Source organism: Callorhinchus milii, unplaced genomic scaffold (genome assembly GCF_018977255.1).
Source record: "Callorhinchus milii isolate IMCB2004 unplaced genomic scaffold, IMCB_Cmil_1.0 Scaffold3, whole genome shotgun sequence".
Classification (NCBI taxonomy): domain Eukaryota; kingdom Metazoa; phylum Chordata; class Chondrichthyes; order Chimaeriformes; family Callorhinchidae; genus Callorhinchus; species Callorhinchus milii.
Window position 1 is genome coordinate 53,854,258 of NW_024704744.1, and position 25,867 is coordinate 53,880,124.

The window sequence follows — 25,867 nt, forward strand, 5'->3', positions numbered from 1 at the left end:
GTGCCATTCTGAAGTAATAATAATCATGCAGAAATCAAACCCAGGTCCTTTCACTTGTGCTAACCACTGAGCTACAGGACGCGATGGTGGAGTGGCGGGGACAAGTGACAAACAGGAGGCCGGAGCCAGCTGAGTGGAGGCAGCGGGTGGGGAAGTGGTGGGTAAGCAGGTCGGATAGGTAAGGAGATGTGATGGCATGAAGGGATTTGAAAACAAGTGAGAGGATCTTGAAATCGACCTGTTCAGAAATTGAAAGCCAGTGGAGCCTGGTAAGGGCTGCGGTATAATGGGGGTACGGAGTTTTGTGTGGGTGAGAATCTGGGCGGACGAGTTCTGAATTAGTTGAATTTTGTGTGTGGTAGAGCTGGGGAGAGCAGCGAGGAGGGCATTGAATAGTCCAACCAGGAAGTGACAAAGACACGGAGGAGGATTTCGGCTGCGTGGGTTTACAGTCCACACTACAAAAACAACAAAATTACATTTGTAAAGTGCCTTTCACGTCGGGAGGACGTCCCAAGGCACTGAACAGTCAGAGATCAGGACCCGAGCTTGGGAGGGGGGGTGCAGGGTTGGGATGAGGGAGGGTAGAGGGTGGCTAACGGCAAATTCAAAAAGGAGGGTATTTGAGTCATGCCTTGAAGGAGGCAAGAGAGGGAAAAGGCAAAGGGATTGTGATATGGAGTTCCAAAGAGTCGGGGCAGAGAGGCTGAAAGTCTGGCTGGTCGGGCGGGAGACCTGGAGCAGGCTGGAGCCTGCTGAACGGAGAGGTTGATAGGGGATCAGCAGGTCAGAGATGTAGGAGGGGAGGAGGCAAGGCTGTGGAGGGCCTTGAAAGTGAGGACAAGGATTTTGAAAGGCAGAGTGGGTCATGGCATGGATATGGGGGAGAAAGGACAGTTGAGGGTCGAACAAGATGCCCAAGTTCCTAACTGGCTGGGTGAGGTGGATTGTGCAGCCATGAATGCTGATGTTGCCAGTGCCTAAGGCGCTGAGAGCTGACGGGAGCCAATCAGGAGGGCCTCAGTCTTGGTGACATTCATCCGTAAAAAGTTGGCTCTCATCCAGGACTCGGTGTCAGACTGACAGTCTGTCAGGTCGTCAGTTGTTCTGGAATCGAGGGTGGAAGCAGAGAGATAGAGTTGGGTGTCATCCACGTACATGTGGAAGTTGACCCCATGTCTGCAGATGATGTCACCAAGGGGGAGCATATAAAGGTTGAAGAGGAGGGGACTGAGGACAGAGCCTGAGGCTGTGTGGGGGCTGGAAGAGAAACCGTTGGTGGAGACAAATTGGAGACAGTGTGAGAGATGAGACCTGAACCATTCAAGAACAGAACCTTGAAGGTTGAGGTGAGAGAGGTGGTGGAGGAGATGTAGTGGTCCACAGTATCGAAACCAGGAGAGAGGTCGAGAAGGATGAGGAGGCAGAAGGAGCCCTGGTCACAGACAAAATGCGGATTGGCGTGGCTTGTTAAGGGAATGGTAGGAGAGGAATGAACAAACTTGGAAAGCAACAACTTTTTCAAGGACCTTCAAAAGGGAGGTTGGAGATGGGACGGTAGTTAGAAGGCTGCCGAGACCCTCATGCACGCATTCATAACATTCAAGCTTGACTACGCAAACTCCGTGCTTGTCGACCTCCCAAACTCCATCATCTATAGGCTGCAGATCATCCAAAACTCTGCAGCCCGTGTCCTCTTCCAAACTAGGCTCTGTGACCTTATCATCCCCATCCTCGCCCGAGTCCACTGGCTTCCCATCACACACCAACAACGAGGCACAGTCAAAGAGGAAGGTCTGTAGATGGAACTAACCCTCACCTCTGATCTCACAGTACGCACCAGCCCTAACTGTATGAGGCCCTCCTCATTGGCTCCAGTCAGCGCCTCCACACCTCAGGCACTGACAGCATCACCATCCATGGTTGCACACTCCACCTTACTAAGCCAGTCCAGAACCTTGGGGTCTTGTTTGACCCTCATCCGTGTCATGTCCCGCTCTGCCTTCCCTCACTTCCGCAACATTGCCCGGCTCCGCCACTGTCTCACATCGCTTCAGCGGCCCCACCCACTGGAACTCCATCACATACATCCTGGGAAATAAAAATCTAAATGGGCTAGTGGAGCAAAGGAACCTCGGGGTACACATACACAATTCACTAAAAGTAGCAACGCAGGTTAATAAGGCCATTGGGGTTCATTTCTAGAGGGATAGAAATGAAAAGCAGGGAAGTTATGGTGAACTTCTACAGAACCTTGGTTAGACCACACTTAGACTACTGTGTGCAGTTCTGGTCTCCACATTATAGAAGGGATGCACAGGGACTGGAGAGGGTGCAAAGGAGATTCACAAGGATGATCCCAGAACTTAGAGGTTATACCTAGTGGGAGAGGCTGAACATACTTGGACTCTTTTCTCTTGAAAAGAGAAGAGTAAGGGGTGACCTGATAGAGCGCTTTAAAATGATGAAAGGTTTTGATAGGGTAGACATAGGGAAGATGTTTCCACTTGTTTGGAGACCAAAACCAGGGGCCATCAATATAAAATAGTCACAAATAGATCAAATAGGGAAGTTAGAAGAAATTTCTTCACAGAGAATAGTGGGAATGTGGAACATTCTACCACAAGGAGTTGTTGAGGCAAATAGCATACATGATTTAAGGGAAAGCTAGATAGGTACGTACATGAGGGAGAAAGCAATAATAATAATCCTTGCAAAGTACTTCAGAATATACTGTAAATATAAAGTAAATATGAAGTAAAGTGAACTGACTGTATATTTGTAGGCAAAACACGGCAACCAATTGTGCACAGACAGTCGTGGATTGAAGTGTTTTTCTTGAGGGATTATTATCAGGCGTGTGGAGTAAGGATACTTGCCCAAGGTTTCGCCCTGCCAGGAATCAAACCCAAATCTCTCGCTTGATTCAAGTTTAGTAACCAACATCACCTCATTCAGATGGCAAGCTTTATATATTCACACAAAGTAGCAATGGTCCCATTTTCTTTGAAACCAGGTATTCTAATGTATTCCAATCCCACAGCCCCTCCCTCACCTCCTTCAAGAACCCCTCTTTGCCCGTGCCCTCCATCAACCCCCTACTCCCCCACCACCAACCCCCTACTCCCCCACCACCAACCCCCTACTCCCCCACCACCAACCCCCTGCCCTCCATCAACCCCCTACTCCCCCACCACCAACCCCTACTCCCCCACCACCAACCCCCTGCCCTCCACCACCAACCCCCTGCCCTCCATCAACCCCTACTCCCCCACCACCAAACCCCCTACTCCCCCACCACCAACCCCCTGCCCTCCACCACCAACCCCTACTCCCCCACCACCAACCCCCTACTCCCCCACCACCAACCCCCTACTCCCCCACCACCAACCCCTACTCCCCACCACCAACCCCCTGCCTCCACCACCAACCCCCTGCCCTCCATCAACCCCCTACTCCCCCACCAACCCCCTGCCCTCCATCAACCCCTACTCCCCACCAACCCCCTACTCCCCCACCAACCCCCTGCCCTCCATCAACCCCCTACTCCCCCACCAACCCCCTACTCCCCCACCAACCCCTACTCCCCCACCAACCCCCTACCCTCCATCAACCCCCTACTCCCCCACCAACCCCCTGCCCTCCATCAACCCCCTACTCCCCCACCAACCCCCTACTCCCCCACCAACCCCCTGCCCTCCATCAACCCCCTACTCCCCCACCAACCCCCTACTCCCCCACCAACCCCCTGCCCCCCACCACCAACCCCCTACTCCCCCACCAACCCCCTGCCCTCCATCAACCCCCTGCCCCCCCACCAATCCCCTACTCCCCAACCCCCCCACCAACCCCCTGCCCCCCCACCACGCTAACCCCCTGCCCCCCCACCACGCTAACCCCCTGCCCCCCACCAACCCCCTACTCCCCCACCAACCCCCCGCCCCCCCCCCCACCAACCCCCTCCCCCGCCTTCCCCTGCTGACTGTCCAGCGCCTTGGGCCGCCCTCCCGAACATGAAAGGCGTTATACAAATGTAATGTTGTTGATGACTCCCTCCCTCTCTCCCTCTCTCCCCCTCCCTCTCTCTCCCCCTCCCTCTCTCTCCCTCTCTCCCTCCGTCACCTCCACATCTCCTCGCAGTCCATGTTGGGTTTTGCTGTACCGGACGATGCGATCCCGCACTGACTCTCGGGGCCTCGCGCTCAAACCGTTCAAATTTAACCGTCACCGCCCCCATTGGCTCGGCCCCCATTGGCCGGGCGACTATGACCTCTCACCCCCGCTCACAGCCCAATAGGAAGGGGCTGGAGCCGCGCAGGCGCAGAGCTTCCCGGGCCCCGCGCTGGGCAGCGCCCCCCCCACCCCCGGCTCTGTGACGTCACCCACAAGTAAGACACGCTCCTCAGCGCCGCACTGCGCTTGCGCTCATCGTTGCTCTGGTTGAAGTTCAGGGATGAGCTTTACACTCTTAGTTGTTGTTGTAAGGATATTTATTAAATATTTACGGGAACCTTATTGGTGTTTTATTTGCAAGCTTTCGCTCGCAGTGTTGCTGCATGTAACATTTTTAATGCATTATTGGAACCTTCAAAAATAATTTGAAATAAATGGTTTGCAAATAAATAGGAATTGACTAACGAAGATTTTCTAATATATATATATATACTATGGGAACGTGCAAGATGTATTCCCTGCTATTGTTGGAAATATTTATATCTAAATTGGCTATTTTTCACAGTAGACATAAATAATTTCTCCCAGTTATCTAAACATTCCTATCCAGACCCAAAGCAATGTCTTTTGTGTTGATGACCTGTTGGTGGATTGTCAGTCTGATTTGGAGACTCTATGGGTGGTGATTGTTCAGACATCCCACTGATCACAAAAATATAAACACTAAGTATATTAGTAAAGAGTTACAAAACACAAAATACTGCAGATGCTGGAATCTGAAACAAAAACAGAAAATTGGCGAAGGGTCGTGGACCCGAAACGTTGACTCACTTTCCTTTCTCCATAGATGCTGCCTGACCTGCTCTTGAGTTTTCCCAGCTCTCCCTGCTTTTGTTTTAGTAAAGAGTTATGTGGAAGTATCTTTTTGCTATTTAGGTAAGGACAGGAAAGAAATTTGAGTGTGAGAACGGTATAGTTTTTAAAATTTGGAACTGGACAGACTGACTTTGCAGGCATTGTCTTTTCTAATCCAGTAGTATTTGCCACATTTTTGGTCCAGGATCCATTTCCCACAAGCACTTTGTTCTTGAAACACAATATTGTATATTTTGTAATGGGATTTATTTCTAAATGTTGATCCTGCAGGTACTAGGATTTCTGAATACATGTTTAGGCCAATTCTCTGCCTGGATTGACCTAAACAATCCAGATACAGGATTATTTGCATAGATACTGATCTCTCACTAGATGCCAGGAACCTTTTTTGGCAGAATCTAGTTTAGAAGTAGAAACTGCCTAATAGAATTTCAAAATAGAAAAGATGCCAAATAAGAGTTTTAAAACGGTTGGCTTAAGGCACATCCTTAACTCAGCTGCAGGATTTCCTATTTACAGGTGGGAGGAATTTAGAGTTTGGTAAGTATAACTTGGGAGCGAGCCTCGTACACGTCTCCAAATGTATTTATTACAGGTTACCTGCGGTATAATAATAATAATGCAACATGTTGATCTGCAAATGACACGGCTCATGGGCTGGAACCTCCCTTCTAGTTTGAACTTGATTGCACCGGTTTAATCAAACCAGTGACCAAATTCACAGCATCCTCCCTTTTGAGTTCCAGATTTAATTTGCAGAATCCATGCAAAGCACCAATCCTTTTGCTTGTGTGTGTGTGTGGGGAGGGGAGTGATGATTTACTCATGTCAACTGACATCACTCATTCCACTTAAAAAATATAGCTACATTAAAAAAAATCCAGCCCAGCAGCAAATAAACACAGCCCCCGCGTGTTCACATGGGATTGCAATCTCTGTGTCAACTCGGGGACGGATGGTTGCATTTCGCGTCGCTCGGATCCCTGCAGGAATCCGCCTCGTAAACTTCCAGCAGCTCCCACGCCCTGGCTCCCGGATCACAGTACATCACAGCAGATCGCATCAGCACAGCACAGTACAGCACAGCACAGCACAACAGCGGGGCTTTGCTGGAGGGAAGTGACACACACACACACACACACACAGGGCGTTGTGCGAGCTCACGCCCGCCCGCAGCCCCGGCTCTGACTTGCCCGCCCAGCGCTGAGCTGCTGCCCCGCCCGCCCGCCCGCCCAGCCCGCCCGCCCACCCGCCCCGCCAGCCCCAGCCCGCCCGCCCGCCAACCCGCCCAACCCGCCCGCCAACCCGCCCCAGCCCGCCCCGCCCGCCCGCCCCGCCTGTCATCGCTGGATTGCCCGCAGACACACACACACACACACGGACGGCTCAGTCACAGCGGCTGTACAGGAGCTGCCGACACACACACACACCCACACACACAGCCCGACAGCGAGGTGTGTGCTGTGTGGGGTCGGTGTGCGGCTGACGATGTGGGGGCCGGAGCCGGAGCCGGAGCGGGAGCGGGAGGACAGGGCTTTGCTGAGTCGGTACCTGGACGGGAGGCACTGGGAACTGAAGGACCAGTTGCGGCGACACACGGCTCACAGTCCGGTCTTCGCGCAGCGCAGGTACAGCAGCCCCGGCTCCCCCCCCCTCCCCTCCCTCCCTCCCCTCCCTCTCCCTCCCTCTCCCCCTCTGTGGCTCCACACGCAAACTTTTCCTTTTTACACACCAGGAGAAGAATATATTCGCTTTGCATTTGTTTGAACCGTCTCATTTTCCCCCTCTGCTGCTGCAAACATCCGAACCCGACTCTCTTCCTCCCAAACTTTGCTGACTTGTTGCACGTGGCTCAGTTGGAAAGACACTCAGTTGGGACACACACATATACACACATACACACATATACACACCCTGACTTGCATTGCACTGCACTGCACCACTTCGAGGAAGAGGTTTCTGTTCGGCGGTGCAGGTGGTGGAGATTTTATTTTTGTGTGGTGGACTGTACACAGTAATGCAGAGTCGAAGCAAAAAGGTCGGAGCGGGTGACATGGTCCTTCCAGGCTCTGGGTGGCTGCATAGGAATGGTTGCAATGTGAAGCTATTCTGGGTGAACCTGTTCGAGCTCCAGGTGTAGTATAGAGTCCGCTCCTCTTCCCCAATACAATATCCTCCCCTCCCCCTCCCGCAGTGTAATAGTCTACCTTTCCCGCTCGCCCCAAATACAATGCCAATAATTGGTGTGTCCGCCCGAGTCAGACGATGGTGGGTTCAGCGCACGTCTATCCCATGTTTTTTTGGGTCAGCGGTGTGTCATGGAAACCCATCACTATGCTTAAGAGTATCCAAACCAAGCTGAGATTTCCGTGCATCCCACGCACCCATGGAAATGTCAGGGATAGGTTGCTGGAATGGAATGCGCACTCTCTCCCTGGAAGGACGCATCCTGCTCACCTAATTCCGGAAAGTATTTAGGCACAGGTTGGCAAGAGCCAGAGTGTGTGTTGGGCTGCTGCTGGAGTGTAACCAGCTAAAACTGCGTAGTTTGCCATTGCTGTTGCTGTCTGACGACCACCCAACCCATTAGAACTTTCGCTTGCAGGGTTAACAGGAGCTGAGTGGGATGTCTCCAAACCTCCGGTGACTAGTCGGTCCTGGCAGATCCTGCCGAGTGAGGCAGGCTGTGCTGTCATCAGGGGTGCCCTAGAATACAGCAGAACCATCTGGCTCAGGAACCGAACTACTGAGACTGGTACAGAGGCCTGGCTCGATTCTGAATTTCTTTGCCAAGCATGTCACCTTAGAGCCAGTTCAGCTCCAAGGAGCCCCTTCTTAGTGGTTTATCCCATGTCAGGACTTTAAACTTGCAATCTACACTGATGAGCACTCTAGGACGGTACCCTGTATGAAAGGCACTATTAATGCAAGTTACGTAACATAAGAACATAAGAAATGCTAGACGATAAAAGACCCAAGGTCCATTTAGTTCGCCTTCCACCTTCCCGTGGTGGCATGCACATATGTCCCAAATGACCTACATACTATATCCCATACAAGTTGTTGTTGACAGTCAGATGCAGTGCTGGGGGTGTTCTATATTGCCGGAGGTAGTGTCGTTCGGATGAAACATTAAACCAAGGTCTGGTTTGCCTGATCAGGTGGATGTTAAAGATCCCATTGGCACAATTTGAAAAGAGGAAGGGGTTTCTCCCAGTGCCAAAGCCAACAATCCTCCCAAATAAAATTGGTTGGTCACTCATTCAGAGGATTGAATTAAAAATCCCTGTCCTCACTTTCAAGACCTTCCATGGCCTTGCCCCCTCCTACCTCTGACCTGCTAACCCTTTATCAATCTATCCGCTCCCTCCGTTTAACAGGTCTGGTCCATGTCTCCTGCCCGACCCGCCCTACCATTGGAGGCCGGGCTTTCAGCATCTCAGCCCCCACTCTTTGGAACTCTATCCCACAATCCCTTCACCTTGATCCCTCCCTTGCCTCCTTGAAGGCGCGACACAAGACCCTCCTTTTCGACCCTCCTCCCTCCTTTTCGACCCTCCTTTTCGACCGTGCCTTCACCCGCGCCCCCTAGCTCTCTGCCCTCCCTCATTCCAACCCTATCCCCCCCACGCTCGGGTCCTGATCCCCGACTGTTTAGCACCTTGAGACGTCCTCCCGACGTGAAAGGCATTTTATAAATGTAATTTTATTGTTTATGGCTGTTTGTGGGGCCAATTGACTGTCACATTTACCTACAAATACAGTTACTGACCTTCACAGTAAATCCTTGAAACAATTTGAGACATCTCAACAATGTGATAAGACTGTATTATCAAATCCAAGGATTATTATTATAATATTCTCCCATTCCCGAAAACAGTATTCTCTGCAGCCAATGCTATCAACAGCACCAGATTCCACGAGCATATTCACCCCTATTTTTGTTCAACTCACTGGTTCTTTTTCCATCAGCAGATCCCTATCCGCGCATTTATTTCCCTCCACAGCCTCACCCCACCCTACCACTTAATTCAAAACATTTCCAATGTGCATCGTGGGCACACAGTATAGTAATCTGTGAGTGAATTGCCCTAATTTTCTTTAGACTGTCATCATTTCTGACAAACAGGTCAAGCTGACACAGATAGCACATAACCTTGACTTTGTTTTAGCTATTCAATGTAAAATATGTTGTTTAATTTCTCTTTCAGTTCTCAATAATCCCGTGTGATAGCTACTCCAGTTTGGATTGTAGACCATACTTTGTTGAACTTTAAAACAAATGAATATAAAAAATAAACCGATTTCTAAGCACTGTTCTAAATTTGTCCCTTGCCAAAGTCTTGTGAAGAACTGCTGTTTAGAAAATAGCAGGAAAGCATTTTACATCGAAAGTGGTTTTCAAATGAATGTGCTAACACTAAATATCTTGTTTGGTTTACACCTCCGGTTGCATTGTATGAATACTTTTCAAGGAACTGGCTTTTTCAATGACAGCCATAACCTTGAACAGTTTTTGTGTGTTGTGGCAGAGAGAATTATTTTGAACATGAATCTTGTTCCAATTGTTTGAGTATGTTTGATATTCATTTATTCCCCCCGCCCATTTCTCTTTCTCTCTTGAAGACACTGACTCATTGTCGCCTTATGGTTTCACTGGCATTGCTAAGATCCCAGTATCTCACCCAATTTGCCACTTTTCCCGTGTAATCTAGTCAGTGAGTGTTGGCAGGCTGTTTGACTGTTGATGTGTGGGGAAAAGACAACAGCACAATCCTGCCCTTGTCAGGCATCTGCATTCAGAAATATGAACAGCACTGGTTTTCTTTCCCCTCTCCCTATTCTTGACCCTATTCCTGGTACACTGTGAAGAATTGTAAGAACAACAAATTACATTTATATCGCATCTTTCATGTTGAGAGGACCTCCCAGGTCCTTGGACAGTCAAGTGTTTGCACACAAAATGGGGGTTGGAGGGGTTAAGAAAGGTGGAAGGCAAGGGTATTGGAGGTGGGAGGATGACCAAAGGCATGGTCAAAGAGGAAGGTCTTGAGACTTGCCATGAGGGGGCGAGGCAGAGAATCTCCAGGATGGAGTTTCAGTGGGTGGGGGCAAAAAGGCTGAAAGTCCGGCCACCAATGGTGGGTTGGGCAGGCCGGGGGACATGGAGCAGGCAAATGCCTGCTGTGCGGAGGCAGAGGGTGAGTTGGTAATAATAATAATCCTTGCCACTCCCACTCTGATCATCTGTCCATGGCCTCCTATGCTGTTCGAACAACAACAAGATTCCATTTATAGAGCGCCTTTCACGTCTGGAGGACGTCCCAAGGCGCTGAACAAAGTACAACACAAGCTTGAAGAACAGCACTTCAGCTACTTCTTAGGCACCTTAAGCTTTCTGGCCTCAACGTTGATTTTTACCATTTCAGGTCTTAAACACAGCTCCCATCTTCTCTCACCCTTGCCTCTTCCCTCAACAACAACCACAACAACTTGGATTTATATAGCGCCCTCCACGCCGGATAGGGTTTCAGAGCGCTTCACAATAACGGATCCCGGGGCCAAGCCAGGGGGAGGGGGAAGAAGGTGACCAAAGGCACAGTCGTAAAGAAAGGTCTTTAGCCGAGATCTGAAAATAGGAAGGGAGGAGGAGAGGCGAAAGGAGTGAAGAAGGGAGTTCCAGAGCCTCGGGGCGTAGTGGCTGAAGGTTCGGCCATCGATGGTGGAGCAGAGAATTCGGGGGACAAGGAGGAGGCCAGACCCGGTGGAGCAAAGGCAATGGGCACTGTTGTGAGGAGAGAGGAGGTCAGAGAGGTAGGGGGGTGCAGAGGAGTAGAGGGATTTGAAGACAAGAGTGAGGATCCTGAAGTCGATCCTCTCTGGGACAGGCAGCCAGTGCAGTCTGGCAAGGACTGGGGTAATCGGGGAGCGGAGTTTTGTGCGGGTAAGAATGTGGGCAGCAGAGTTCTGGATGACCTGGATTTTATGAATGCAAGTGGAGGGGAGAGCGGCGAGGAGGGCATTTGAATAGTCCAGCCGAGAGGTGAGAAAGGCATGGACCAGGGTTTCGGCGGCTTTTGGGGTGAGGTATTGGTGGAGACGGGCGATGTGTCCGAGGTGGAAGAAAGCGGTGCTAGTGAGGGACCGGATGTGGGGGAAGAAGGATAATTGGGGGTCGAACCTGATGCCTAGGTTGCATAGGGGTTCGGAGAATTTTAGCGGGAGGTCGGGTAGGTGGAGGAGGTGAGAACCGTGCGATTTAAGTCGTTGACGAGAGCCAAAGAGTATGGCTTCCTTCTTGTCAACATTTAGCTGAAGGAAATTCGTGCTCATCCAGCTCCTGAGATCTGACAGGCAGGCTGACAGAACATCAGGGGACTGGGGGTCGCACAGAGAGGTGGAAAAATAGAGTTGGGTGTCGTCCGCATACATGTGGAAGTGTACCCCATGTCTGCGGATGACATCCCCAAGTGGGAGCATACAGATTAGGAAGAGGAGGGGGCCAAGGATGGATCCTTGGGGTACCCCGCAGGTAACCCTTCTATAACCATTCATACATCCTCTGGGTCTATAATCTCCCACTACTGCTTCTTTCGTCTTGGACCATCAACACCTCTGATCTCGTCATCTTCTGTCCCACACCTAGATGTTTCCTTTTTCTTTCACCGCCCCCTTCTCTGCTTGTCCTATTCTCTGCTCCCTTCCAACATCCCCCCAGTTCTGACGAAAGGTCATCGACTTGAAACGTTAACTCATTTTCCTCTCTCACACTGCCTCACCTGCTGCTTGTTCCCAGCGACTTCTGTTTTTGGTTCAGATTTCCAGCATCTGCAATATTTTGCCTTTTATAATAATTCTTGCATTTGATAAAGCGCCTTATTATGTCATTGAGCCGTCTCAAAACCCTTCACAGAATATACTATAAAGTTAATTGATTGGATATTGTGGAGTCCTGTTGCTCAGTGGTAAGAGCACTCGCCTTCCAAGCGAGACACCTGGATTCAATTCCAGGCACAGGGCGAAACCTTGGGCAAGTTTCCTTACTCCATATGCCTAATAATAATCCCTCCAAAACAAAACAGTAATAAAAATTGGTCATTTTCAATCCACAGCTGTTTGTGGAACACTGCTGTGCGCAATTGGCTGCCGCGTTTCACCCACAGATATACAGTCAATTCACTTTACAGTATATTCTGTGAAGCGCTTGAGACGTCGAGAAGACGTGAAAAGCGCTATATCAAATGCAAGGATTATTATTATTATATTCTGTGGATGAAACTTGGCAGCCAATTGTGCGTAGCAATGTCTCACAAATCGTCGTGGATTGAGTGACCAAATTATTATAATTATTTTGGGGGGGGATTATTATTATTAATGTTTTAGTAGGTCGCAGAGGTAGAAAGGAGCAAACGGAATGAAGGTGAGAAGTGATGCGAGAATCTTGAACTTGATCCTCTGGGGGGATGGGAAGCCAGTGAAGCTCGGCGAGGATGGGGGTGATCGGCTCATGGAACTTGGTGCGGGAGAGGACGTAAGCTGTAGAGTTGTGAATAATCTGCAGTTTGTGGAGGTCAGCAAGTTGGAAAGTTTGGCGAGCAGGGAGTTAGCATAGTCAAGTCTGCACAAAATGAATGCATGGATGAGGGTATAGGCACCATCCATGCCTTCAATACGTCCAAGTTTGACGATGCTAACTGAGGGGAGAGGTGACGGCGATGGTGGACAAAGCCATGGATCTGGGGTAGAAAGGAGATTTCTTTTTTTCCCCCCAGCTTGTATAAAATTTAAAAAAAAACGCTCTTCTATACTGAGAGTGGAACAAGTTGTGTTTTTAGTAAAACTGGGTTCTGAACCGTAAGATACTGAAAGTAACCTTTTTCGAAGATATGCAATAAGTTATTGCTGTTGCAAATGCTGCTGCATCAAGTGAAGTGTCGGCGTATATTGCTGGAAACTCCCCACATTTCAACAACGTTTACAACAACTTGCATTCAACAACTAGCACCCTTTATGGGACGGCAACTTGGAATGCTTAACAGTGGCAGAGTTTAACGCTGAGCAGGGAGAGAGGAGGTGACTGGATCTTGAAGAAGATTTTGAAGTGTGATCTGAAGATTAGCATGGGGAAGACGTGATAGGGACTATGCAAAAGTAACCTGTTTTCGTTGTCTGTTGGAAATTGCTCTTCACAATTGGGTTGCTGCCTTTCCCTACAAATATACATTTGCTCCATAGTAAATCTTGTGATGCGCTTTGAGACATCTTTCTGACCTGAAAGTGATTATAATTATTATTATTAAGTGATTGGTTATTCAAGATGTACATCCAGACATTAAACAATCAAAGTATTCATTTTGAAAAAGGATAATTGTTTCTGGTAATGCATTCCTCCTAGGTATGACCTGAGCCTGGATGAGATGCGAGACCTAACCTTTGAACGAGTCAAGTTTATTATAAAGTTACCACAGATTCAACAACAGTTACAGGAGCAGGTATTTCACACAATGAATTTGTCTAAAAAAATTGTATCCTAATAGTCTAGCCTGTGTATATACCCATAGCTTAAATTCATAATAGATTTATTTATCCCAAATTCGTTTTTGGTGTGCAATCCACATAGAAGGATGATCCACTCTCGGGATGTGGGGAAAGCAAGGGGTATGAATGTTATCTTATGCTTAGTTGTTGGGTACTAATAATACTAATCTTTACAATTGATGTACTGCCTTTCACATCAGGAGGATGTTTCAAAGCGCTTTACAGGATATAGGTGTGAAGTGTACTGACTGTGTCTTGCAGGTGAATGCGGTAGCTAATTTCAGCATAGCAACATCACACAAACAGCCATGAAGTACTGTGCATAAGAAAAAAACTAAAGTTGACTTTCCTTCATTGAGCGAAATCTCACCTCTGTGTATGGCTTTTCTAAATCATTTGGTGAGGCCACATTGGAATATGGTGCATTTTGGAGTTGCCCATTTCACAAGGATCATGTTACATTAGAAATAGTTTTTAAAAGAGACCAAACAAGATGATTTTAGAACTCTTGAGTTCTATGGTTACAGTAAAGAGAGATGGGAGGATCTTTGAACTGCTGAGACATAGTTAATGTAGACTTAAGTAGACTGTACTAAACTAGTGCAAGTGAATTACATAACTCAAGTTAAGAGGCCTCAATGAGAGTAGAAATGAGAAGCTATTTTTGTCCCAGAAAATAAATAGAACAGACTCAGAAAAATATGTTTATATACAAAACAGTCACTGCATTTTACATTAAATCCCATGGAGTGCTTTGAAACTTCCTTCTCAATGTGAAATGTGCTATATCAGATGCAAGGATTACTATTATTGCCGGGCTGATTTAATACTTTAAAAAAAATAACTGGGTAGAAATCAGGTTAGAAATGGGATTGAAAGATGTAGGGATATGAAGATACTGCGATAATTAGAGACTTTACTGCACTTGTTGCCCTCCTGCTGCTGCTGAGTGACATCTATGAAGAGCAAGCAGGCAGATTGAAAGATGTGACTAGATAAGTCCTCAGGGGTTGAAGCTTGAGGTTAGGTTAAACTTTTCCTCTGGAAGGTTAATAAAGATTTGTGACCAAATGTTTGTTGACTTCCTTACAGTCCTCCATTAGTGCTACTATATACTTGCAGACGTTTCCCTCCAAATACACAACCACTACACTTTCCAGTATATTTTGTGAAGCACTTTGAGATGCCCTCCTGATGTGAAAGGCATTACACCAAATATAAGGATTATTATACTTGTGGATTAGAAAGGAGTAACTTGCATTGATTAAGTTTATAATTTTGCATTGGCTTATTTTGTAATTTTCTATCTTTCTCCCCATTCTTTTTCCTCTCTCACTTCAACCTAAACTTACTTACTTTCTTGACTTACTGGGTAATACTAAGAAGTTGTTCTGTGGAGAATTTAGATGTTTTCACTTTTAAATGTTGAAGCCTTACACTGTCTGTTCATTTAGACAGAAAAGAAGAAGGACTTTATCAATAAAAGCCTGGCCTTTGGAGAAGTTGTTTCAACAGCTGATCTTACAACTGGAGTGAAGGTAATCTGTTGTTGTGGAAATCTTACCGTACAATACACACTCATAGAGCACCTTTAATGTCTGGGGAAACTCCTCAATTACTTGACAAGCTTGTTAAGATAATAAAATAAACTTGTATTTGCAGCTTTTATGTTGAAACATCTCAGTAATTGCAGTCAAGTGGGACTGTATTTGTAAGCAAATGAGACAGGACATTAGAAGAATTCTTTTTCCCCAATGGTGATTTGAGATCTTACATCTAGCTGAACAGGCATTCAGAACCTGGGTTTAATGTGTCACCTGAAGGATAGCACGTCCAACAACACAGTCGAACTGCAGCCTAGACTGAGCTCAAACACCCATGTGAGTTTAAATCCACAATCTTCTGACCCAGAAGTGAGAGTGCAACAAACCGAGTTTACCGTGGTTATTGGAAATTAAATCAATCCTGCTACTTTGGTTCTGCAATATATTGACACTGTGCAAAAGTGAAGTGGTAAGAACTAGTCACATTTCATTCAGGTTGTGGGAAGAAACCTACACTAGTACTCAGAATCTTGGGTGATGTTGCAGTGCAGAACTGAGGAAGTGCTGTCAACAGATCATGACTTGCATCTTTGCTCATGAGGTATTTGGTCAAATCATTCGTGGAAATATTTATCAGGTCACACAATCAAACGGCTTCCTTCACATAGTGCAACGAGAAATCGATTTGTGCAAACGTGTGATGAAATTGTGGTTCAGACGACAATTTTGTGCGACGCTTCACAGCCTGTCATCTCCCTTCCTCCTTCCCTCCCCCTTCTCCCCCCCCTCCCCCCCCCACAAGCTGTTCCTACATCAAATACTAAGTTTTGCTTTGTCCTGAGGGTTCACTTCTCAGCTTTGTGCTTTCCCCATCACACCAGTTCTTGCCAGGCTCTACTGACTCCCAATTACGGAATGGATCAATTTCAAGATCCTCTCACTTACTTGCAAATTCCTTCATGCCCTCTCAGCTGCCTCCAGCCTCCTATTTGTCCCTCGTGCCCTCTGGTCCACCATTGGTGGCCGTGCCTTCAGCCTCTACACCCTGAAACTCTGGAACTCTCTCCCTCCACGTTGCCCCCTACCTCCCCACTTTCATATCCTGCCTAAAGACCTGCCTTTTTGATTGAGCTTATGGTTATCTCCCCCGTCTCTCTCCCCCTGGCTTGGCATCAGATTCCGCCACTGTCAAGCGCTCCGGGACGCTACCCCACATGAAGGGCGCTGTATGAATGCAAATGTTGTTGTTCCTGACGACTGCTCTTCCTTCCTTCCTCCCTGTTCTAATCCTTCAAAAAAAAACTCACCATTACCTGCTCCAAATAGTTTCAAGGTTGTTTTAAAAATGAAAACTTCTAGGGTTAAATAAAAGGATGAATGATATAAATTGAATAAAGTTGCTGCTTTATTTTGCAATTTGAAACTAGTTTTTCTGACGCTTGTGAGGCAGAAAATCTACTTGGGGACTTTAATGCTTGAATGTTATGTGCCTGGGCTTATAGAATGAAGAATTAATCTAACTGAGTTGTAATTTATATGTTTGCACTATTTAGACTGAGTTTCTGTGCTGTGGGTTATTCACCTGTGAACTCCAGGTTAATAATCCATATTGAAATTGCAAATTTATTCAAGGCTTTCCTGAAATGTTGTCTGACCAAATTGAGGGTGTTCACAAAGTCCTGTTACCCCCATGTGTTTTATTTAACACACACAGTGCACTGACCAACAACTGAAACTTATGGAAGAATGATGATAATTGTACTTAGGAGTACTTAATTGTGTTCAGTATAAGTGTTGAACTGTATTTACTGTGGAGTCCTATAGCTCAGTGGTCAATTCCAAAGTCGTCACCTAGACTAGGCTAGCACCTTCCTATTTCTGTGACCCTCATCTGCCCCACTTTTCCGCATCCCCTCCAGTCAACTAATTTGAGATTGTCGCTCATCTCTGTCCCCTTTGCACCTCTATCAGTAGTCAAATCTCAGATTCTACACCCATGACCTCACCACCCATAATCTCGCTCCCTCTCTATCTGTCTTTACACCCTGCTTTAAAACTGACCTCTTCAACAAGAGTCCCCTTCTTCCACTTCTCTCTCCTCCGACACTAACCTTGTGGAGCACTCTGAGCTGCGCTATATAAATGCAAGTTGTTGTTAGCCAGTACAAGGAGGGCAAACAGACCATGTCCTGTTGAACAAACTAAATAAAGTTGCTCGGTGGACCAGTTGTAGAGTGGGTAAGGGCATGTAAGCGCTTTGAGACGTCTCAAAGATGTGACAAGGCACTATATCAAATGCAAGGATGGTTATTATCTGCTCCAAATTGGGCATGTTGTTGAGAGCAGAGTGGACCCTACAACCTACACTTAGGTGGTTAATGTGCCCTGGGAGTGGCTACCCAAATGGGAAAGTGTTCCGATTCCTACAGTTAAAATGCCTCAGCCAGTTGAGTACAATGTTCACCAAATATTATTCCCTCTTTCTCCTCCCTCCCCTCCCCTGCGCCCCCACGAGTTTCATTGCGATGTGACAAAATGTTATTTCACGTTTAACCAAGTCGTTCACATTTAGTGATTGTTAATGTGCAGCATTAACTGTTTTTGTCTCATATAGTTTGGAACAAGTAACATTTTTTTATTGTTTAATAAATTAAATGCATTTAATGTGTGGCTTTCTGTCAGTTACTGTCTGTTTTATTAATAGGAATAGGGTCTGTAGGTGGAAATAAGGTCGTGACTGTCCTGCATGTAAGTGAAGTTTCTTTTGTGTGACTCCCTCAGATGTAACTAACTGTTGCACCTTTTTCTCTTTTTCCTCTTGACTTGTAGATGGGAGTTGTGTGTTGGTTGTTTGGTGGGGCAGTTGTCAACCTTGGCAGTCCAGAGCATATTGAAAAATGGGTTCAACCCATAAAGGTACTTCTCTCCAAATATTAAAATCTGTTTGATGAATTTAATTGGAGCTGTAGGATTTGTAGGATCCTACACACTGATGTACAGTAAAACTCACAAGTCCTAACAGTCAGGACTATAATATTTTTAATGACTTCTATGAAGTCTGAGTTACAGGCAATCTTGTGTAAATCGTATAAAGTCCAATTTAATGAATAACCTATACTGCGCATGTGTAATTCAATACTGCCAGTAAGTACGCATGTGGTACATTGTCACTGCAGACAGTAAGTGCACATATGGTGACGGGTTAGGACATCATCTCCCGCGATTCAATGCATCCAGTAAATATGGGAGTAATGGAAGATAGGGGAGTGGTGTTATAAATTAAGAGATGATTAATGCAAGTAGTACAAAAGAATCTTAAGTGGTTTGATAGGAAACTGAATGCAACTCAGGTACATGTATGACTTCAGCAATTATACTATTTATAAAGATAAAACTTATGCAAGTTTTACTGTGGTGCCTTTTACCTCAGAAGGACATCTCAGTGCTTCAGAGAATTTTACTGTAAATGTTACTGTTTTACAGTGTTTGTGTGTTTTTTAGGCAAATACAGTAGCCAATTTGCACACAGCAATGTCTCATTCTCTCTTTTTGCATTTATATAGCGCCCTTCACACAGGGTAGAGCCTCAAGAGGGCTGAACAATATAATAATAATCCTTGCATTTGACATAGAGCCTTACCACTTCTTTGAGACGTCTCAAAGCGCTTCACAGAATATACTATAAAGTGAATTGACTGTATATTTTGTGGGTGAAACGTGGCAGCCAATTGCGCACAGCAGTGTCCCACAAACAGTCAAGGATTGAAAACAATAGAGGAGTCTGAACAGTAACTGAGCCACTCTTTACTTCAAGCTTTAATTGTTTCTGATTTTACAAAAATTGTTATCACATTCACATCCAGGAGAGACTGAGAATCATTTAATTATTTTTCTTTTCCCAATAACTTTAGGACCTAAAGTTCACTGGAATGTTTGCGATGACTGAATGTGGGCATGGTAGTAATGTAAAAGGTATCCAGACTCAGGCTACATATGATCCAGCGACCAAGGTAATGAATAGTGAAGTCATACTGAAACTTATTAGGAAATGTGCAGCCATGGAAGTGATATTTTTAGCAGTTTGAAAGTTGCAGTTGCAGACGAATTTCAGCAGTAGAACCTGTATTAAAGCAACAAGTGACATGTTTTTGATAAACATAGAACACTGATGGAAGTTCTGTTCCACAACAAGGAAAACTTACATCTATAATAATAATAATCCTTGCATTTGATATAGCGCCTTATCAAGTCTTCGAGACATCTCAAAGTGCTTCACAGAATATACTGTAAAGTGAATTGACTGTATATTTTGTGGGCTGTATATTAGTGCCCTTCACGTGTCTTGGAGAGCTTCTAAGTATTGTAATGTGTTGTCTCCAGGAAAAAAAAGTTGGTCACCCGGGTGGGTCTCTGACACATGTGGAAACCCACCACCATGATTAGTATCCAAACAATTCTGAGAGTTCCACATATGTATGACACTTACACATGGAAATTTCCCTGTGTCTGGAATAGAATGCAAACTATCTCCCTGGAGGGATGCACACTACTTCCCTAAATCAAGAGAGTATTAGGCACAGATTGGCAAGAGCTAAAGTTTGGGGACCTCAGAGTGTGTATTATGGTACTGCTCTCAAAAATTCAAGGAAAGCTTTATAGAAGGTAATAACTGAGCTTTGGTCCAATTGGAACACATCTTGCAAAGTAGATTGCAGATGGTCTGTTGTACTGAAATTATTGTGCAAGGTTCAAACTAGCAAATTTCTTTTTTCTGTCTTCTCTTCTAGAGTAGTTAGGGAGCAGTGGTTGAGGCAGAATCCATATTGGATTTCAAAAGGGAACTAGATAAGTACTTAAAAATGAGTCAACTGCGGGGGTATGTTACTTAATGGTGCTGCCTTACCGTTGGTTCCCATATTGGATTTCAAAAGGGAACTAGATAAGTACTTAAAAATTAGTCAACTGCGGGGGTATGTTACTTAATGGTGCTGCCTAACGTCCGTTCCTTTTCCAACAAACCACACACCATTCAAGACCTCATCGTCGATGAACGCATCAACATCCTCGCCCTCATTGAAACCTGGATCACTCCAGGCGACACCTTCCCACTGAATGAGGCCTCTCCACCCGGCTACACCTTCCATCGCACCCCTTGAGCTAACCGCCATTGTGGCGGTGTGGCTCTCATCTCCCGGTCCCTGCTCGGCCTATCCCCTTACTCCTCTGGAACTTTCCTCTCCTTTGAGCACCTTACCCTTTATCAACCCTCCAACCTTGCCCTCAAAATTCTCTTATCTACCACCTCCCCCCCCCCCCCTCCCCCACAAGCCCTCCTCCACCTTCATCCCTGACATTTCCACCCTCCTATCTTCCCTCTCTCTTTGCTCTGAATGCCTCCTCATCCTTGGCGATTTCAACCTTCACTTCACCCCCTCCTGCTCTACCTCTGCTGACTTTTCCTCCCTTATCTTTTCCCTCAATCTCTCCCTCCACTGCCACTCCGCCACACACATCCGCGGTCACCCCCTTGACCTGGTGATCACTCAGGGCCTCTCCGTCTCGGACCTTACCATCACCGACAAAGCGATCTCGGACCATCACTTCATCTCCCTTAACTCTTCAATCCCTCTCCCCACTGGCACCTAACCCACCTCCATCTCATACCGCCCCTGGAAAAAAATCTCCCCCCCACCCCCCCTCTTGGCTGCATTGGAGTCATCTGAACTCCTTCCCCTCTGGGAGTCCTCCCGGAATGACCTATCCTCCTCCGTCACTCTTCTCCACAGCTCCCTCTCCTCCACTCTCGATTCCCTTGTTCCCCTCTCTTCCCGAACCATCTCCTACTCACGCAAATCACCTTGGTACACCAGCCACCTCCGCTTCCTTAAAGCCCAGGCACATTCCCCTGAGTTAACCTGGCTTAAATTAAACCTAACTGTCCATCGGCAGATTTGGCTGGACCATATCAACTCCTACCGCTCCACCCTCGCCTCCGCTAAATCATTGTTCTACTCCAAGACAATCTTGGAGGCTAAGGACAACTCTAAGCTCCTCTTCTCCATCATGAACCGGCACCTCCGCCCACCCTCTCACACCTCACCCATTCTCACCTCAAATGCCAACTGCGAGGCGATGCTGGACTTCCTTGAATCCAAAGTCGAGGGAATCCGCTCAGCTGCCTCTGCCACTGCAACTGCTACCCCCTCCCCATCTCCTCCTCCCACCCCAGCCCCTACCCATCCCTCCCTCCACACCTTTGAACCGGTCTCCCCCTCCTGTCTCATCACCACCATAACCCGTATGAAATCCACCACCTGCTCCCTCGACCCCATTCCTAGCCCCCTCCTTACCTCCCAGCTCCACTCCTTACCCCTCTACGCACTGATATCGTAAACCTCTCCCTGTCCTCTGGTACTTTCTCCACCCCTTGCTGTCATCCTCCTATTTTTAAAAACCCCTCCCTGGTCCCTTCTCTACTCCCAAACTACCACCCTATCTCCAACCTCCCTTTCTCTCCAGGTTCCTAGAACAAGTTGTTGCTTCTCAGCTTCACTCCTTCCTCTCCTGCCACTCCCTTCTCAAACCCCTCAATCGGGTTTCCGTGTCGCCCACAGCACAGAAACAGCCCTGGTCAAAGTGACAGATGACATTCTGTCCATTTCCGACCAGGGCTCCCTTTGCCTCCTCGTCCTCCTTGACCTCCCTGCTGCTTTCGACACTGTTGGCCACTCTATCCTCATCCACCGCCTCTCCTCTCAACTCAACCTCCACGGCTCTGTCCTTGACTGGTTCAAATCGTACCTCTCACACCACCTGCACTTCATCTTGATGTCAGACATCAAGTCCTGAATGAGAGACAACTTTCTTCAGTTCAACGTCAACAAGACTGAGGCTCTCCTGATTGGCTCCCGTCAGCGCCTCTACACCTCAAGCGCTGACAGCATTACCATCCATGGTTGCACACTCCACCTAACTAAGCCAGTCCAGAACCTTGGAGTCTTGCTTGACCCTCAACTATCCTTTCTACCCCATATCTGCGCCATGACCCGCTCTACCTTCCCCCACCTCCACAACGTCACCCGGCTCCAACACTTGTCTCACACCGCAGGCCGCTGAAATCCTCATACATGCCTTCATTACATCGGGACTTGACTATGCAAACTCACTGCTTGTCGGCCTCCCCAACTGCTCCCTCCATAGGCTGCAGATCATCCAGAACTCTACAGCCCATGTCCTCTCCTGCACCAGGCTCCACAACCCTATCACCCCCATCCTTGCCCAACTCCACTGGCTTCCCATCACACAGAGGATACAGGATCCTGGTCCTCACCTTCAAAGTCCTTGATGGTCTTGCACCCCCCACCTCTCCGACCTCCTATCCCCTATCACCCCATTCACTCCCGCTCAGCGGGCTCTGGCCTGCTTCACATCCCCCGCCTTGCTTGCCCCACTATTGGCAGGCAGGCCTTCCACCACTCTGCACCCACTCCCTGGAACTCCATCCCGCAGTTCCTCTGTCTCGCCCCCTCCCTCGCCACCTTCAAGACCCACCTCAAGACCCTCTTCCTCGACCGTGCTTTCGATCTCCGCCCCTGCCCTCCGCCCTGCCCCACTCCGACCCCCAGCTCAGGTCCGTAACTCTTGTCTAGGATGGCCTCCCGACGTGAAAGGTGCTTTACAAATGTAATTTTGTTGTTGTTGTTGCCTTAAGCGGGAGTATGTTTGATCACACATTGCATTAGGAATGTACTTTGTTGGGAATTGAGATCAAAAGCCAGTATCATTACTTGGTGGCAAGGACAATCCAATGTCCGTTGACTTCATTTCTTTTTTTAAAATATGGTATAGTGTGTCCAATTATTTTCCTAATTTTCTCCTCACTGTGCGCTCTTGATGGGGGGTAGTTTCATGGGAGTTCATTACCCTCTGAGACACTCTGCCCAAATGACAGTTATTCATGTGTGAGCCTTGGTAGCCACTCAACTGCAGAGAGCATGACAGCTGAGCCGGACCTCTCCCTGCTTGGTATACCACACATGCACAGTCAGTTCAGGGTGCTGAAGAGGGATCAGGTGCAGGAACCCTGGCTGATCTTCTCCCTCCATGACCCTGTGAAGGCTGCCTCCCCGTGCTACCCCAGCTGAGACCAGCAAACGCAGCACAGAACAGTGAACTCCTGGTTCGTGAGCTACAGCTCCATCACCTGATGTTTTAAGTTAATTTCAAAATTGTGGTTTAGTTATGCATTCGTTACCTCCCGACTTGATTTTTCAAATGCCTTCCTCCCTGGTCTCCCCAGCTCCACCATACACATGATCCAGCCGATCCCAAACTCCGCCTCCCGTGTACTCACCCATACTAAACTCCATACCCCCATCACACCAGTGCAAGCCAGGCTCCACTGGCTCTCTATCACTGAACGGATTAATTTCAAGATCCTCACGCTTGTTTTCAAATCCCTTCATTCCCTGGCACCTCCCTACCTTTCTGAACTGCTTACCTCCCAAACCGCTGCCTCCGCTCGACTGGCCTTTTGCATGTCCCTCGTGCCCTCTGTTCCACCATCGGTGGCTGCACTTTTAGCCACTACATCCTGAAACTCTGGAACCTTCTTCCTCTATCACTCCGCCTTACCCCTTCTTTCCCAATCTTCAGGTCGTGCCTGAAGACTTTCCTATTTGACCCTACCTACGATCATCTCCTCCTCCCCCGGCTCTGCATCGTGCTCCGCCACTGTCAAGTGCTCAGGGTGCTAGCCTGCATGAGGAGCGCTGTATAAATGCAAGTTGTTGTTATTGTAGTGTAAGGTGTGATAATTCCATTTTGTAAAATCTCTCTTTCTGTTTCAACCCCCCTCATCTCTTCCTCTCCCCCCCCCCCCCCCATACACACACACTTGTAGGAATTTGTTATTCATACTCCTTGTGAAGATGCTAAGAAGATGTACATTGGGAACGCAATGCAAGGAAACTATGCCGCTGTGTTTGCTCAACTCTACGTCAATGGAGAGTGGCAAGGTTTGTACTTTAAGTATCCATTTTTATATATTAAAAAAAATGCATATTTGGGTGCTGTGGAATAAACCCTAAAAAGGCATGGGAGAAGACTAGGGAAATGGAGGTTGGAGTAGAAGTCTCCAATAGCGATCTAACATGACATTGTCCCAATGGGGTACACGACTTCCTGTGGCTAAAAGCTTGCAGTTTCCGCAGGATGGCAAGAATTGATGCTTAGGGATGTCAGTGTGTGCTTTGCGTTACTGCTGTAGTTAATCAGCTAAAAACGCAAAGCTTGATATTGTGAACATGACTTGGCAAACTTCCTGCTGCTTGTTCAGCTAAAGCTACTCTATCTGTTAAGGATTTGGATTACAGGCTTCACATGAACAAAGTGGGAAGAATCCCAGTCCCTAGTTATTGATCTGCTCCTTCAAGTCCTGAAATCACGGATGCGCTTTCAACCACTACACCCTGAAGCTTTGGAACTCTTTGCCCCATCCCTCTGCCTTGCCCCCTCTTCAGTATCTATATGCTCCCTCTTCGTGACATCATCCGCAGACATGGGGTCAACTTCCACATGTATGCGGATGACACTCAACTCTATCTCTCTGCCTCCACCCTTGACTCCAGGACCACTGCTGTCCTGACAGAATGTCTGTCAGACATCAAGTCCTGGATGAGAGCTAACTTTCATCAGTTGAACGTCAACAAGACTGAGGCTCTCCTGATTGGCTTCTGTCAGCGCCTCCACACCTCAGGCGCTGACAACATCACCAATCAAGGATTCACACTCCACCGTACGAAGCCAGTCCAGAACCTTGGCGTCTTGACCTTGATAGTTGACCTTCAACTATCCTTTCTACCTCACGTCCGTGCCAAGACCCGCTCTATCTTCCCCATCTCCACAACATTGACCGGCTCCGCCACTGTCTCACATCGCAGGCCACCAAAACCCTCATACGTGCATTCATAACAACAACAAAATTACATTTAGAACGCCTTTCATGTCGGGATGACATCAAGGCGCTGAACAGTCAGGGGTCAGGACCCGGCATGGGAGCGGGATGGGGTAGGGGCGAGGGAAGACAGGGAGGTGGGAAGGCGACCAAAGGCAAGATCTTGAGACCGGCCTTGAAGGAGGCAAGGGAGGAAGTGAGGCGAAGGGACCGTGGGATGGAGTTCTAGAGTGTGGGGGCAGAGAGGCTGAAATCCCGGCCACCGATGGTCGGGCGGGAGACATGGAGCAGGCCTGAGCCCGATGAATGGAGGGAGCGGGCAGGTTGATAGGGAGTCAGCAGGTCAGAGAGGTAGGAGGGGGCAAGGCCATGGATGGCCTTGAAAGTGAGGACAAGGATCTTGAATTCGATCCTCTGAGGGATGGGGAGCCAGTGGAGTTCGGGCGAGGGTGGGAGTGATGGGTCACGGAGCCTGGTGCGCGAGAGTACAGGAGTTGCAGAGTTTTGGATGATTTGCAGCTTGTGAAGGGAAGAGTTGGGAAGGCCGATGAGGGAATTTCCATAATCGAGCCTTGATGTGACAAATGCGTGGGTGAGGGTTTCGGCATCCTGAGGGGTGAGGCAGTGGCGGAGTCTGGCAATGTTGCAGAGGTGGTGGTAGGCAGTGCCGGAAATGGCAAGGATGTGGGGGAGAAAGGACATTTCATGGTCCTCAGTGTCCTCTCCTGCACCAGGCTCCGTGACCCTATCACCCCCATCCTCGCCCGACTCCATTGGTTTC

At 47.8% G+C, this 25,867-nt stretch overlaps 2 protein-coding genes across 10 annotated transcripts in view; one reads left to right on the forward strand and one right to left on the reverse strand.

The window, feature by feature from the left end:
• The window catches only part of bub1 (BUB1 mitotic checkpoint serine/threonine kinase), a 29,442-nt gene extending 25,210 nt beyond the window's left edge, over positions 1-4,232 (reverse strand). For both annotated transcript variants that reach the window (XM_042333614.1, XM_042333613.1), the window contains exon 1: positions 4,123-4,232. In XM_042333614.1, the coding sequence (XP_042189548.1) occupies positions 4,123-4,145 (23 nt within the window). In that variant the 5' untranslated portion in view covers positions 4,146-4,232. The remainder of the gene's footprint in view (positions 1-4,122) is intronic.
• A 2,171-nt stretch (positions 4,233-6,403) lies between these two features.
• The window catches only part of acoxl (acyl-CoA oxidase-like), a 164,705-nt gene continuing 145,241 nt past the window's right edge, over positions 6,404-25,867 (forward strand). For all 8 annotated transcript variants that reach the window (XR_006084927.1, XR_006084929.1, XR_006084928.1 and 5 more), the window contains exons 1-6: positions 6,404-6,677; positions 13,445-13,541; positions 15,042-15,125; positions 17,961-18,047; positions 19,043-19,141; positions 24,034-24,148. Coding sequence is in view for 5 of the 8 variants with exons in the window: in XM_042332935.1 (XP_042188869.1) it covers positions 6,538-6,677; positions 13,445-13,541; positions 15,042-15,125; positions 17,961-18,047; positions 19,043-19,141; positions 24,034-24,148 (622 nt within the window). In the remaining 3 variants the exon portion in view is untranslated. The remainder of the gene's footprint in view (positions 6,678-13,444; positions 13,542-15,041; positions 15,126-17,960; positions 18,048-19,042; positions 19,142-24,033; positions 24,149-25,867) is intronic.